At 36.4% G+C, this 14887-nt stretch overlaps 1 protein-coding gene across 3 annotated transcripts in view; it reads left to right on the top strand.

The window, feature by feature from the left end:
* The window catches only part of NUBPL (nucleotide binding protein-like), a 167620-nt gene that overhangs the window by 75836 nt on the left and 76897 nt on the right, over nucleotides 1-14887 (top strand). For 2 of the 3 annotated variants that reach the window (XM_012724416.1, XM_004682112.2), the window contains exons 5-6: nucleotides 4821-4860; nucleotides 4953-5043. The exons of the other annotated variant lie outside the window; for it this stretch is intronic. In XM_012724416.1, the coding sequence (XP_012579870.1) occupies nucleotides 4821-4860; nucleotides 4953-5043 (131 nt within the window). The remainder of the gene's footprint in view (nucleotides 1-4820; nucleotides 4861-4952; nucleotides 5044-14887) is intronic. 3 annotated transcript variants of the gene reach the window in all.

Below are 14887 nucleotides of genomic sequence, written 5' to 3'. Positions count from 1 at the left end.
TCGGCCTGTTCTGCTCCCCACTCTGTCTCTGGTGAAGTCTCTCACCCTCCTCATCTTTAAAAAAAAAAAAAAAAAAAGAAAGAAAGTGAAATTTTAAAAGTTGCTCTGGATATTTTTTCCTACTTTCTGAAGGTTCTTTTACTTTTGACTTTGTTATTAATGTGCAGATAAAGCAGGCTTGTTTTTATAAAGCTGATATATTGGTGTTTAAATAGTTCTTAAAGTTCATTAAATATGGTGGTATAGTCTTGGCTGCACACTGTCCTTATTTTAAAAAATGGATTTAATTCTTTTAGTTATATGATTGCAAGTTATTATTTTTTTTAAAGATTTATTTATTCATACAGAACTGGGGTACAGGCCAGAGATGCGGAGGGTGAAGGATTCACCAGAGACAGAGTGGGGAGCAGAACAGGCAGATCGACAAAGTACACTGTTGAGGGGAGCAGCGGGCGGTCAGGAGAGGTCTGCCGCGCCATGTGGTAACCTCTGGGGCAGGCTGGAATCGAACTCATGCGAAAGTGACTTTAGCTTCTTAATGCTGTGCTTTTAACCCGCTGTGCCACCAGGGAGGGCTACAAGTTATAATTTTTTAAAGACATATTCCTGAGCCTTAGGTTTCAACTATATTTAAACAGCTTTCCTTTATTTTTGGAGCCAGGGAACAGAAGAGAATATACACATATTTTCATTGATATTAGTAATATCAAGTGAGATTTATTCTGTCTAGCTGACTCATGAATGATGGAATCATTACAGAAAGAAGTCTGATTCTAGATCAGAGTTGTCATTGGAAATTTTGATGATGCTAACTCTAACAGAAAGTGTTAAAGTGTTTTATTTTTAATTACTACTTTCCTTTAACCTAGTTATTCAGTTTGATTTGATCAGTGTCTAGTGTAGCTATACAGTTTATTGTAAAAGTAGTCCCTAATTCTGTTTGAAATCCTCTTACTGACATATAGCCAATTAATTAAAGTAATATCTTTTAGAAATGATAGAGGGAGGAGGATGTGGTTATTCATTCTATGAGTAGCATTGTAGCAATTGATGTTGTTTGACCAATAGGAATCTTTTGTGCTTCAATTCATGTGTTATCATGAAGAGATGAGGACGCAGGAAACAATGAGCTATGTTGTGATAATTTTGATTAATGATGTTCTCTTCAAAAAGCTATTATTCGCAGAGCAGAATGAGTTTCTATATATAAACTTTCAAAGTGTTCATGTAAACTTTCAACCAGTAGTTAGTTTTGTTAGTTTTTCTATTGGATTTATATAGAAGAATTAGTATGTACATTTTCTTTTTAGGTTTATTTATTTATACATACAGAACTGGGGTACAGGCCAGAGGTGCAGGGGCAGTGAGAGGATTCACCAGAGACAGAGTGGGGAGCAAACAGGCAGATTGATGAAGTACATTGCTGAGGGGAGCAGTAGGCGAGCCAGGATAGGTCTGCTGTGCCATGTGGGTCAGCTCCCTGGCCAGGGTCAAACTTGTGAGGAAGTAGCTGCTATTGCTTCGCAGTGCTGTGCTTTAACCTGTTGAGCCACCGGGGAGGGCCCACATTTTCTTTCAATAAACTCTAAGTCAAAGAAAATAATTTGCACCTATAATAAGAGTTATGGTTCAGAGTCTCTATTAATTTAAAAATATGGCTTTGGCCTATTTCAATATTTAGTTCTGGTAACTTTATTAGTTAAAATGTTTTCAGGCAGTATTAATTTTGTTGATTGATGCATAGGAGACAATAGTGAAAAGAAGTGTCTTTAAGTTATGTTGTACAAGTTTACTAGTTCAGTGTTCATTTTTTTTCCTGTTAAATCTTGAAAAACATATTTAACATTGTGATGAAATCTGCTGATATTACTTTTGGTTTACAGTTTATCATTCACTGAACTGCAGGAAATTTTTTTTTTTTTTTTAAAGATTTTATTTATTTATTCATACAGAACTGGGATACAGGCCAGAGATGCGGAGGGTGAAAGGATTCACCAGAGACAGAGCCGGGAGCAGAACAGGCAGATCTACGAAATAAACTGCTGAGGGGAGCAGCGGGCGGGTCAGGAGAGGTCTGCCTGGCCATGTGGTCGCCTCCGGGGCAGGCGGGGATCGAACTCATGCGGAAGTGGCTTTAGTTTCTTAGTGCAGTGCTTTAACCCGCTGCGCCACCAGGGAGGGCCCACAGGAAATATTTAAGGTACACTTTCACTGCATTTAACATGTTAAAATAAAGATTATTCCGTTTGACAAAAGTTTCAATTTTGTGAAAGGAGTTTTTACTGTTCCAATGTCTTAGTCTGTTCAGGATGCCATCGCCCAAAATAGACTAGGTGGCTTAAGCTATAAACATTTAATTCCCAGGTTTGGAGGCTGAGAAGTTCAGATGGAGAGTCCAACAGATTTGATGTCTAATGAGGACCTGCTTCTTGGTTACAAATGGCCATTTATTACTGCCCTTCAGGGCAGAAAGAACAAGAAAGCTCTTTGTGTCATACCTTTTATAAGGACATAAATCCCATTCATTAGAGTGCCATACTTATGGCCTAGTCACCTTCCAAAAACTCCTTATCCTAATATCACATTGGAGGTTAGGGTTCAACATGAATTTTGAGGAAAGGGGATACATAGACATTCAGTCCCTAACACCTCATTTCATTTTTTCAGTTTCTGTTTGAACTTTTAACCGTATTTTGATCAGAGTCAAATAACTTAGGTCATCCATTTCTAATGAAAGATTAAGCAAATAGATACTATACACAGTCTTCTATTTATCCTGGTGAATTTTTTTCTATGACACATTAAAAACATGATAAGGGCCCTCCCTGGTGGTTCAGTGGGTTAAAGCATAGCACTAAGAAACTAAAGCTACTTCAGCATGAGTTTGATCCCCACCCTGGAGGTGATCCACATGGCGCAGCAGACCTCTCCTGACCTGTCCTCTGCACCCCTCAGCAGTGTACTTTCTTAGTCGGCCTGTTCTGCTTCTCACTCTGTCTCTGGTGAATCCTCTCATTGCCCCCGCACCTCTGGCCTGTACCCCAGTTCTGTATGCATAAGTAAATAAATCTTAAAAAAAACAAAAACATAAGGCTGTCATTTCTTTTGCAGGTTTTGGCCAATGCACTAAGGCAAGGAAAGTAGTAGTATTAATAGTGTAAAGAAAAAGGCAAAGTTGTTACTAATTCTATGTAGTATGTTTTTCTACCTAAAAAATTCAAAAGACATAATAATAAAAAGGTTCTCCTTGGTGGTCTAGAGGTTAAGTTTAGTGCTATCACTGCTATGGCTTGAGGTCAATCCCTGGCCAGGAAGTTGACTCCATAAGGCACAGCAGACCTCTCTTGTCTCTTCCACCGCTTCCCCTTGACAGTGTATTTCAGTAAATCTGTTCTGCTCCCCACTCTATCTCTGGTGAATCCTCTCACCCACCCACACCTCTGGCCTACACCCTAGTTCTTAAAAAAAAAAAAGGGAAGACTTGCTAAAAAATAAAAGATTTGAAAATATATTGGAAGTAAAAGATCATCGTAAAAAACATTTGTAGTTTTCCCCTTCTGTTTCTGGCATTGTGGCTGACTGAATGTTCAGAATAATTTCTCTTATAGCAGTGTACCTCAAAGTAATACATGGAATAGTTATAAAAATTACTTTTCATTACATTATGACAGTAGTAAGAAAGGAAGGGAATTCCACAGAATTTATAAATAACTGGAAAGTGTGAGTTGGCTTGGTTGTGCACTGGATTGATATCTACTCTGGTCTTACTTGCTCATCCTTGGTGGCCTACAGCCTGTATGCATAGATCTGTGCATGAAGGAATGGAGACAAAATTTGGCATTTAAGAAGGAAGGATGTTTCAATGGAGAATCACCATCTAAAACTTTGGACACCCTGAAGGATGATATCCTTAATAAATGATCAATAAAATAAATCTTGCTGCATTGGTAATGAAAAAATAGGCAGCTTAAACAAAAGATTAACAACTATAATTAAAGAGGAAATTAATTAAATAGAATGGAAATGAAGAGAAAAATAACCAGAATTTAGTTTGTAGAAAAGCTGGAGAAAAAAATGAAAGTTTGAGGGTTCATACATGAAAAGTCCAATGTAGGAGGTTTAATCAGATTTCTAGGAGATAATAGAGAAAATCTGGGAGAAGCATTATTTCAAGAGCTAATGGCTGAACACTTGCCAACATATAATTACAATTGAGGACAATAGCATATGAATTGTCCTGGGAGAGAGAGTGAATAGATAGAAAGTATTTAGAGGAAGAAGATGGAGGTATAGATAAACTTCACATTAAAATTAAATGTGTTTAAGTTACTGGGCAATCATTATAAGAATATAAACAGACTGGATTAATTTTTTTTTAATCTAAAAATTTTTTTGAGGTAACTTTGATTTACACAATTGTATGTGATTTAGAGGTACAGGATCTACAAGTTTCAGTTTGTTATCTTTTTGACAAATGGTGAAAATATAAAGAGGGGAAGAGTCTCAAGAATAAGACTAACAAAGAAGTGAGGCAAAGAGAAAATATAAAATAGAATGGTAAATATAAATCTAAATAGATCGGCTATATAAATATTGTATAACTCTCCAATCAAAAGAATAATATTGAAAGATAAAAGAATAAAATAGAAGCAAGATAAAACAAAACAAAATTCAGGTAGGTTAAAGCTATTTATAAACACTGTATTTGTATTTCTAACTTGGCACTCGTTGATGAGAAAATAAATCTATATGAAAGTAAATCAGAATGTTTATATATTTTGACTTAATCTTCTACAAAGGATTTTTTTTTCTTATTTCAGATAACCTAATGAGGCCTCTTTTGAATTATGGCATTGCTTGGTGAGCATATCTTTTTTTTTTTACTTTATGTTACTTTTTGGGAATACTAATATTTGGTGTAAATTAGTTGTACCTTTCATTTACTGTTGCAGCATGTCTATGGGATTTCTGATTGAAGAGACTGCACCAGTTGTTTGGAGAGGCCTTATGGTAATGTCAGCCATTGAGAAACTGTTGAGGCAGGTAAGAAAATTGCATGAAGTGTCATTTTTATTATTGGCACAATGAGGTTAATGCTCTTGCTGATTGGAGAGTTGTTGAAATTTGTGTTGGGTTTGAGTTGTTTTTCAAAAGAATTCACTTGATGGACTGAATGTATAATGAGGTATGTGGTGCTAGGACCAAATTTACTGTTACATGATTTAATTTTTCCCCTTGCTTGTGAGTACACCAGAAATCTTATTTTATATTTTCCTGTTGCTCTGTTAAGTTACAAGAAGATGAGGAAATCTATTTTGTAAGTAATCTGTCTTCTTTTGATTGATGGTTAATCTTATTGTGGACAATATTGAGTTATAAGAACAGTGTAGAAATTGTTCAGAATTAAATACATGTGTGTATGTATAACTACACACACACACATATATGTAATATATAAATATACATATACACATATATAAAAACCATGGCTGTTGTGATTTAAAATAACCTCAATCAAAAACAAAAATTTGTTTTACTTTTGCCATGGTGGTTGTGATATAAAAAAACCTCAAAACAAAATTTTTTTTTATTCTAAGTTCATATGGCTTTGTATTTGCATCTCATCTTTTATCCAGTGAACTTTAATTTGTCCTTAAAAAAGGAAGAGAACAGTGATTGGATAATCTAAAATAACAGATGAACTATATGTTGTTTGTAGGAATAAATTTTACATTTTCTTTTTAGCTATGTATTTATAAGCTCTGGTTAATCCTGTTTAAAATTTATCATTATGGGGCCTCCCTAGTGGCACAAGGGGTAAAATTTCAGCACTGTGAAGCAATCTGCAGCCGCTGCAGCAGGAGTTTGATACCTGACACAACAGACCTTTCCTATCTTGGCCATGGTACAATAGACCTTCTCTTTCACACCAAACCCCCCACCCCTGTGACTCTCAGCAGTGTATTTCAGTAGCTCTGTGTGTTCTGCTCCCCACTCTGTCTCTGGTGAATCCTCTCAATGATTCCCACCTTTCTGGCACCTCTGGCCTGCACGCATCTCTTGATTGCATAAATAAATCCTTAAAAAAGTAAATAAAATCTATCATCATTTAGGTAAACATTATAAGTAATTTGGGATTTCGTCACTGAGAACAGTTACCTCATATTTATGTTTTACTTTGGGTTGGCACCTTTTGTATAGGTTGACAGTTCTAATCCTTCATATTCCTGTACCTACAGTCACTTCCAATGCAAAAGCAAGTAGATGAAATAATGTCCTGAACTTAAAAAATTATGTTTTTTTTCCTTCTTTTACTGTATGTTCACAATGTGCTCTTTGATCTCTGATCCTAGAATCAGTCTTTGTAGTTTGGTAAGGAATATGACTTGTTAACTTTTACCAACATTTGCAGTTTGTGAAGGATAACTTATTTTTCTGGATACAAAAGCAATACTAAGGGGAATATACACACACACACACATACATATATATAATAGTTTATTTATACATAATTTTGTGCATTTTTTCATCTCAGTTGTACTCCCCGTGGGCTTACTAAGGGGAATTTTATGGTTTTAGTTTGTCAATGTTTAGTAATTTATCTGCATAATTTTATCCCATCTCCTTCTAACCTCATCAGTTAACAGAGAGAATCTGATGAAGTTACATGATAAGTATATGTTCATCTATGCATTTTGTGATGTTTGGTCAAAAAGCATACCTGGCCATAAAACAGAAGTTAAACTTTTATGATCAGTTAGGAAAGCTAGGCAGGTAAATGGTAGAATGCCATTTTTAGTACTGGGCTTGCCAATATATTCTCCTTCTTATTTTTCTGACTTTTGAAAGTATTTTTTATTTTTCATTTTGACTTTAAACATTAAGGTATAAGCATCTAGAAATTTCACTCAATGAATAGTTAAAATTTTTCTGTTGTTTGTTAAATTCCTGAGTGTCCCCCCCTCCATTGTGTTAATGTAGATTTAGTTTTGCTCAAATTAGAGTCTTTGAGAATAAGGGATATTGGAAAAATTAATTTTAGTTATTAAAAAAAGAGCTATATAAGGGAAAACTTCAAAGGTCGGTCTGATGTCAGCGCCTGCTGTGGTCGCAGTGTAAACCCTGGAGACGAGAGATTTTGGCAGCAGTTTCAGTCTTTTTGGTTCAGTCTTCAGGATCCCCAAATGTGAAGCAGATGCCAGTTTTCTTCTAGGGTTCTGATAATGGCATATAATGAGTTGGTTGTTTCCTAGCAACTGAAGAAGTAGTTTCACTTTAGCTGATCCTGCAAGAGGAATGAGACATTTTTCCCTTGATAGTTGGTATTAGTGATTTCCCTGACAATGGTATTTCACTTCTGAATAAGGAATGGTCTCAGCCTTTGGTTTGCTAAAGAATTTTGCTTTTGAGTGTGGGCTAAGCTCTGCTTAATCCTGTATAAAATAGGGGGTGGGGTAGGGACAACCAAATTGAGTCCCCTTCGCACCTCTCCTGGGAAGAGCTAGAGAGTTTGATACACCATTTTTTAAGGGGCAAGTGGTTATACAAGGAGTACTAAATGTATTTTTCCTAACTTTTTTAACAGATTAATTAACAACCAAATTATTTTCTGTATTTAATGTTTTAGGCAAGAGTTTTATTATTGCTTAAGAGTCATAGAAAAATATAACATTTTATTTACTAGTACCACTTTAATATAGTAAATATAATAAAACTTTTTTCTTTCACTTGCTTTCGAAGTTTTCTATACAAAATTATTGTACCAGTTATTCTGGTTCACTTTAAGCCATTTTAACAGAGAATGTTTGATTTTAAATATTAGTAGTTGAAAATCATGTGTACTTAGCTCAATCATATTTAAATCCTTATTTGGCAGTGACAATAGATCTGAAGATTTTTGACTCTTAAAGATTTATGGGGGCATGATAAAATTACTTTAAATGACTTTCCTTTGCTCATTAATTGTTCAAAGTTTTAAGGGAATTTTCCTTTTTGTTTTTTGACATTGTATAACTGATATTAAGTACCTTACTCATCCAGTTTTATGACATATGAAATATTATCAGAGTATCCCAGACACTTATGCAAAGAGATAAAATGATATAAAATTATGTTCTTAGGATAGTTAAATTAGCTGTGAGTATTCCCAAGGAATTTATTGCCTGGCATGGAAAAGAGTCACAGACTCTGTGCATCAAATATAAGTGAAGTTATCAAATGTCTTTATTATTAGTTTTGAGCACCTGACCTTTTCTTAATCATTCCTCTCTATGACTTTTGTATGATCAGAAATTTTACTGTGTTTCATATTTAAAATACGTTAAAGGCCTCCTTAGGCATTAAGGAATGAAGAACACTAATTATTTCAGTTGGACAGGACAATGGTCTTTCAGATTACTCTCTACAGTCTCTCAGAACATTTTTTTAAAAAGCCCTTTAAAAATGAGGAAATTTTCTATAATAAAACTCAGTTATTGCTATTAGATTTACATGGGATCTTAATTTGAAGCTAAAAATTCAAGTTATGTTTAATTTTGAATTCTCCATTTCCTTTTAAAACTTGCATTAGTGAAGAAAGAAATAGAGATATAACTAAAGCTCAGTTCTTGGTAATATTTTTCTGAGGCACTCTCATGTAATAAATAACTCAGTTTTATTGCTCTAGCAGGGGTTTTCTTTGACCATTGTGCATTTATTTATTTACTTAATAATTTGTTGAATTGGCATCAAGTGATTATTGTTATAATTTTAAAACATCATTGAACTTTTTGTCATCTTCAACAGCAGACATTTAGTGGCTACTTACTATGTTTGGGACATTGATTAACTACTGAGGACACATGAAGGTATAAGGCATAGTTTCATTGCTTAGAATTAAAAACAAGGCTTTTAGTTACAGACCTACTTTTGACTTGTAGAGATAATGAAGATGTTTAGCTATATTAGATTTTTAAATGGTTTCTCAGATGTTATTTTTCAGTATTTTACTTAAGGCAGTCAGGTTGAAACTTAGAGAACAAGGGTATGTATTGTATGGTGTTGACCATTCAGTTTGGTGGATACAAGGACATTAAATTCACAAATTCATTTATGTTTTGTGTTGTAGAAGGAAACCTCCAGTAAGCACTGAAAAAGAACAAGTTCTCAGAAGGAATTAGAAACAGCCTGTGAATATTAAGTAAGAGTTTTCTCTTACTTAAAATGCCCTTCTTTTTCTGCTAATTATCAGAGATTACTTATACAAGTAATTCCAACTAATTGTAACACTTACATATAATCAACTTTGAGTATTATAATGTTTTTTCCCACATATTGCTATTACAGATATCTAAGAACACTGTTACAGTTTTGTAGACTTGTTCCAATTGTCCCCATTCCTCCACTCCAAGTCATATATGCCAGATTCCTTAAATGTTAGAGTAAAGCTAGTTAGTGTAGTTATTCTGCCAATTTACTATTGAATTCAAGTTTCTAATAGCACAGGCATAGAGACACTTTGCATTTAATAAAACTCCTCTGTGACCTGAAGGTATAAGTGGGTAATTTTATCACAGAAACAATAGAAGTAAAACAAAGTAACTGAAGTGAAAGAGAGAGAATTGTTCTCTATTGTTAGCCACTGATAAGCTCTCTCACTTCTTATTCTATGTAGTTTTGGATTATAGCAATTTGTGAGCTCTGCCTCTCTGAGTTTCTTTTCCAACTTGACCTCCAGGAAGAGCCTCCTTATGTGGACCTCTCATTATATATAGCTGAATCAAATTATTTTCTATTTTATATCAATCTTAGTCCTGGTACCTAAAGAGAAGATGAAGCCTCTTTACTATTCTTGGCCAAGAATTTATTGAAAACTTACTTTAGATTTTAGGTCTTTCAGTCATATCTTGCTCTTTCCTGGATGCAGGAAGTAATATGTCATCTCCCTTCACCACTTGGTATATCTTTAGCTATTTTAAAATAATAGTTCTCCCCATGGTGAGATTAGAATTATTTACCTGTATATTTACAGACCCCTCTTCGCTAGATCTTTTTGGTACAGTATTAGGCCTCTTATCTCTGATCCTCCCCCTTTTCCCCAATTCAAAACCTTTATTTAGTTTGGATGGATCTTTCCCCCTGAGTGAAAAACAAATTCTAAGCCCTTTTATAAGCTAATCCACATTGGAGGAAAATGGTGGAAGTTGTGGTCTCAAGTTACCAGTGTTATTTCCTTGTCATTGTTTCAACTGCTTCTTAGAGAGAGATGTGACCATGCCTTGACTTTGTCCCTGTATACTAATTTTTTATTTGTTTACCTTTAAAGATTTATTATTTATGCATAGAAGAACAAGGGAACATAGCAAACCAGGATTCTTACTTATAAATCATAGAATGGAGGCAAGGGACAGAAGGTAACTGTTGAGTCCAAATGGAATATAAATTTCATGTGTGGATTTTTGGGCATCAAAATACAGAAGGATAGGGACCTCCTTAGTGGTGCAGGGGTTAAAGTCAGCACAGTCAAACTATCACCAGCCACTGGTAGCATTGTTATAGGGCAGCAAATCTGTTATAGGGCACCTCAATTCAGAGAGAGGCACCCCTGAAGTCCCAAAACCTGCCTGCTCTAAGTGGGTTCTGCCATCCGCCGCAACAAGACAAAACATATAAAGCTTTAATGAAAAGTGACTTTAATACAGTGAATATACAATATGAAACATAAAGAATGTAACTTCTAAATCAAACACCTGAAGTTACCCATCCCCTCGTGGGCAAAAGTCAACCCAAAAGGGATTGGCCCAAAGCAAGGCCTGAAAGCCTGCCACAAGACTAAAGCACCTTCTGGCCGGGACCCATGGAAAAGGGTCAGAAATGGCCAGACAAATCTGAGAGGAAAAGAGCAAAATCAAAATTAATATAAACACTGCCATAGTCACCTCCCTACAGGTATCTCACCCACATCTGCCTTAACCAGTCCAGGGTCAGGAAACAAGCCCGGTTTCTTCATCACATGTTTGCTGCTCCATGTGGCTTCCTTAGGTCTCCTTCTCCATCTGCCTTCCTTCTCTCTTCTTCTCTCTCCTTTTTCTCTGCTCAGTTCCACCCTCCTTCTGGGTGGGGCAGGGAACCTGGAACTTCCCTTCTCCTAGGGACCACCCAGTTACAGCATGAGTTTGATCCTGGCCAGGGAGGTGACCCACATGGCACAGCAGACCTTTTCTGTCTCACAGGCTCCTTCCCTAGGCAGTGTATTTCAGTAGATCTGCCTGTTCTGCTCCCCACTCTGTCTGTGGTGAATCCTCTCATCCCCACATATCTGGCCTACTTCTGGTTCTTCTATGCATAAATAAAAATAAATCTTTAAAGGTAAACAAATACAAAAGGACAAATGGAGAAAAACAGAGTATGTGTTTTAATTCCAGAACTGAATCTGAAAAGGAAGAAACAAGAAAGTTAGAAAAGTACCAAGAAAGTGAAGCCATTGTTGTGTTTAAACGTTGCCAGTGTCTCTTTGATAAAACAGAGATGGATTGTGAATTCTTCTGTGTCTACAACACAGAGAAACTTTCCCCACTTCCTTCTTTGTCTATCAAGGGAAGTATGTACTTGAGGGAAGTTTATCTTCCAGAGGGAAGTGATAGACATTCTTCCTGGGGCAGCTAGGTCATGTTATGGGCTGGCTCTTACTGTAGCTGTGATATAAGTGGGAAGCATGCAGGCTGCTGATTTGTTTGAAAGAGAATTGACAAAATTGACTGTCTCATTCAATTGAAGCAGCAGTCAAAATTAGTGCCAAAGAAGCATCAATAGAAAAATGTGCGAAACCAGTGAAGTATATTGATCAAAGGGGGTAGAATGTTATCAGACCTAATTCAGCAAAAACTAATGAGTTCAAAATAATTTTTCTTAGGAAATGAGTAAATTAAAAGTTGGCTGATTGCCATACTGTTATAGGGCACCGCAAATCTGTTCCAGAACGGGGAGAGGGGCACCCCTGAAGCCCCAAAACCTGTCTGCTCTAAGTGGGTTCTGCCATCCGCCGCAAGAAGACAAAACATATATAAAACTTTAATGAAAAGGGACTTTAATACAGTGAATTACAATATGGAACACAAAGAATATAACTTCTAAATCAAACACCTGAAGTTACCCATCCCCTCGTGGGCAAAAGTCAACCCAAAAGGGATTGGCCCAAAGCAAGGCCTGAAAGCCTGACACAAGACTAAAGCACCTTCTGGCCGGGACCCATGGAAAAGGGTCAGAAATGGCCAGACAAATCTGGGAGGAAAAGAGCAAAATCAAAATCAATATAAACACTGCCATAGTCACCTCCCTAGAGGTATCTCACCCACATCTGCCTTAACCAGTCCAGGGTCAGGAAACAAGCATGGTTTCTTCATCACATGCTTGCTGCTCCATGTGGCTTCCTCAGGTCTCCTTCTGGCTCTCCATCCAGCTTCCTCTTCTCTGATTCCTTCTCTTCTCTCCTTTTTCTCTGCTTAGCTCCACCCTCCTTCTGGGTGGGGCAGGGAACCTGGAACTCCCTTTTTCCTAGGGACCACCCTAGGAAAAATACACCTTTATATATCCCATTTTTACTTTGACACTGCAGGAACATGTCTAACTTTTTTTAGTCTTTTACATTGGTAGACTTTAAAGAATAACCTAATATGATTTAAACAGTCTTGAGTGAGGGACTTGTCTTCTGTAGTCATAGTTAAGGGACCTTGATAAAGATCTCATAGAATTACTTACTTGGCCCTCAGGGAAGCTTCTTTGAGATGTGGCCCCTTTTGGATCAGCAAGGGCTTCCTCTGTCTCCTTAGGTATAAAGGGGAAAATTACTGGGCAGGGTCAGATATCAGAAGACTGGTGGGCCTATTCAAGTTCCAAGATGATTTAAACAGATTTCAAGCAAACTATGAGAAAAGTTATGAATTGGGAATTTCATAGAATTATGACCCCATTTCATATTTAGACAAATACTATATTTAATTGATGTCAAAATACATATATTTCAAATATATTTTAACATCTATGAAAACGGAGTGTATTTTATAATAAACACTAGGGCGGCTTTGTGTCAATTATTGATTTTTTTCCTCTGGTACATATGAAATAATGGTGTATTTTGCAATCTATGATGTTTTCTATTTATGACAATCAATAATTATTTTATTGTGATTACTTTCATGCTGATTGAATTGTATTTTCACCTATTTCATAATTACTCCAGAGTGGATTCAGTCTCATTCATTTTGATCAGTTTTTCATTTTGAAGATTTAAATTTCTGGTGGCAGCTTTAGCCTCCCGCCACCTCCAATAACTTAATCTTTTCCCTTGTTACTTACCCAGAGATTCTTCCTAACATATAACTCTAAAGATATTAGTCATTTCAAGAACTAAGTGCCTCCCTATTACTTTTTAAAGCAATTTATCCTCTGACATTCATTCTCTCAATGGTTAGATTTTAGAGAAAGTGTAAATTAAAAAGACATGAAACCTACTTCTGTATACACTTCTGGTTCCTGTGAACATTACTGAATTTTATTATTATTTTTTAAAGATTTATTTATTTGTGCATACCAAACTGGAGTACAGGCCAGAGGCTCAGGGATGGCGAGAGGTTTCACCAGAGACAAAGTGGGGAGCAGAACAGGCAGATCTATGAAGTACACTGCTGAGGGGAGCAGGGGGCAGGTCAGGAGAGGTCTGCCATGCCCTGTGGTCACCTCCGGAGCAGGTGGCAATCAACTCATGTGGAAGTGGCTTTAGCTTCTTAGTGCTGTGCTTTAACCCCAGGGAGGGTTGAACCTTACTGAATCTTAAAAAAGATTGTCAGTATTATGTGATCATTCAAAGGTTGAAAACAGTGCTATACTAATTTATATTCATAGGTGTTTGTGTGTGTTTAATACTTGTTTTGTTACAGGTTTTGTTTGAGAGAGAGAGAGAGAGTGAGAGAGAGAGAGATTGGTTAATGCACCAATAGCACACTGAAAGCCAGTGAAACATCAAGAAGACAAGCATGAGCCAAGAGGCCAAGAGACCCCCTAAGCCCACGTGTCTGGTTTATGTCCAAACATAGTTGCTTAACTCCACCTTCAGGCCCCTGCAATCCTCCCTGGGGTGAATCAGGAATTTGTGATTCCAGTGTCTGGGGTGGGGAGGGGCATGGTGGCCAAAAAACCTGTATCTGTAGAGTTCATTCAGGGTATCCTTTCCCCCCAGTAGTTTTCATATTATATTGCTTAACTTTCTGTTGATTGAAAGCCAGCAAAAATAAATGACTCATGGAGAACTCAAATATGTATTTTTTAAAACTTTCATTGAATTCTTTATTTTTTTGAAGAATATTTAAATGTTTCCCCCTTTTCAAAAAAATGAATGTAAAGAAAAAGAATTGTTCTATTTTTTAAAAAAATATGATTTAGAAATAGCCAGATGGAAAAATAAAAAAAGAGGGTAAGGTAAGTGGAAAAGATTGTGGAGCTTCCATGCCTCTGCAGCTCTGCTATCCCCATTTCTCCAAACTGTTCATCAGCTTGCAAACTCTGTGGACCCCATCCATTTGGGTATTATGTTGGCTTCATTGCAGAGGCATGGTTGATTAGCTCCTTGGTCACTGACTGTCAGTTCAGCCCACAGCCCCTCTACTCCTCCCAGAAGTGGAGTGAAGAATCTGAAAGTTCCAACCCTCCAATCACAGGGTTGGTTTCCTTAGCAACTAGTTCTCATCCTTAAGTGACCTAGGGGCATTCCAAAAGTCAGTCATTAACATAACAAAAATGCTTTTATCTTTTTTAACACTTAGGAAACTTGGGGGTTTTAGGAGATTTGTGCCAGAAATGGGACAGAAGAGCAAATGTTTTTTTTTTTTTTTTTTTTTATAAGTCACAATATCAC

This window comes from Condylura cristata, unplaced genomic scaffold (assembly GCF_000260355.1).
Source record: "Condylura cristata isolate star-nosed mole 26May11 unplaced genomic scaffold, ConCri1.0 scaffold00013, whole genome shotgun sequence".
NCBI classification, from domain to species: Eukaryota; Metazoa; Chordata; class Mammalia; order Eulipotyphla; family Talpidae; genus Condylura; species Condylura cristata.
The sequence above is the reverse complement of the archived record's forward strand: the minus strand, read 5'-3'. Positions and strand labels throughout refer to the sequence as shown.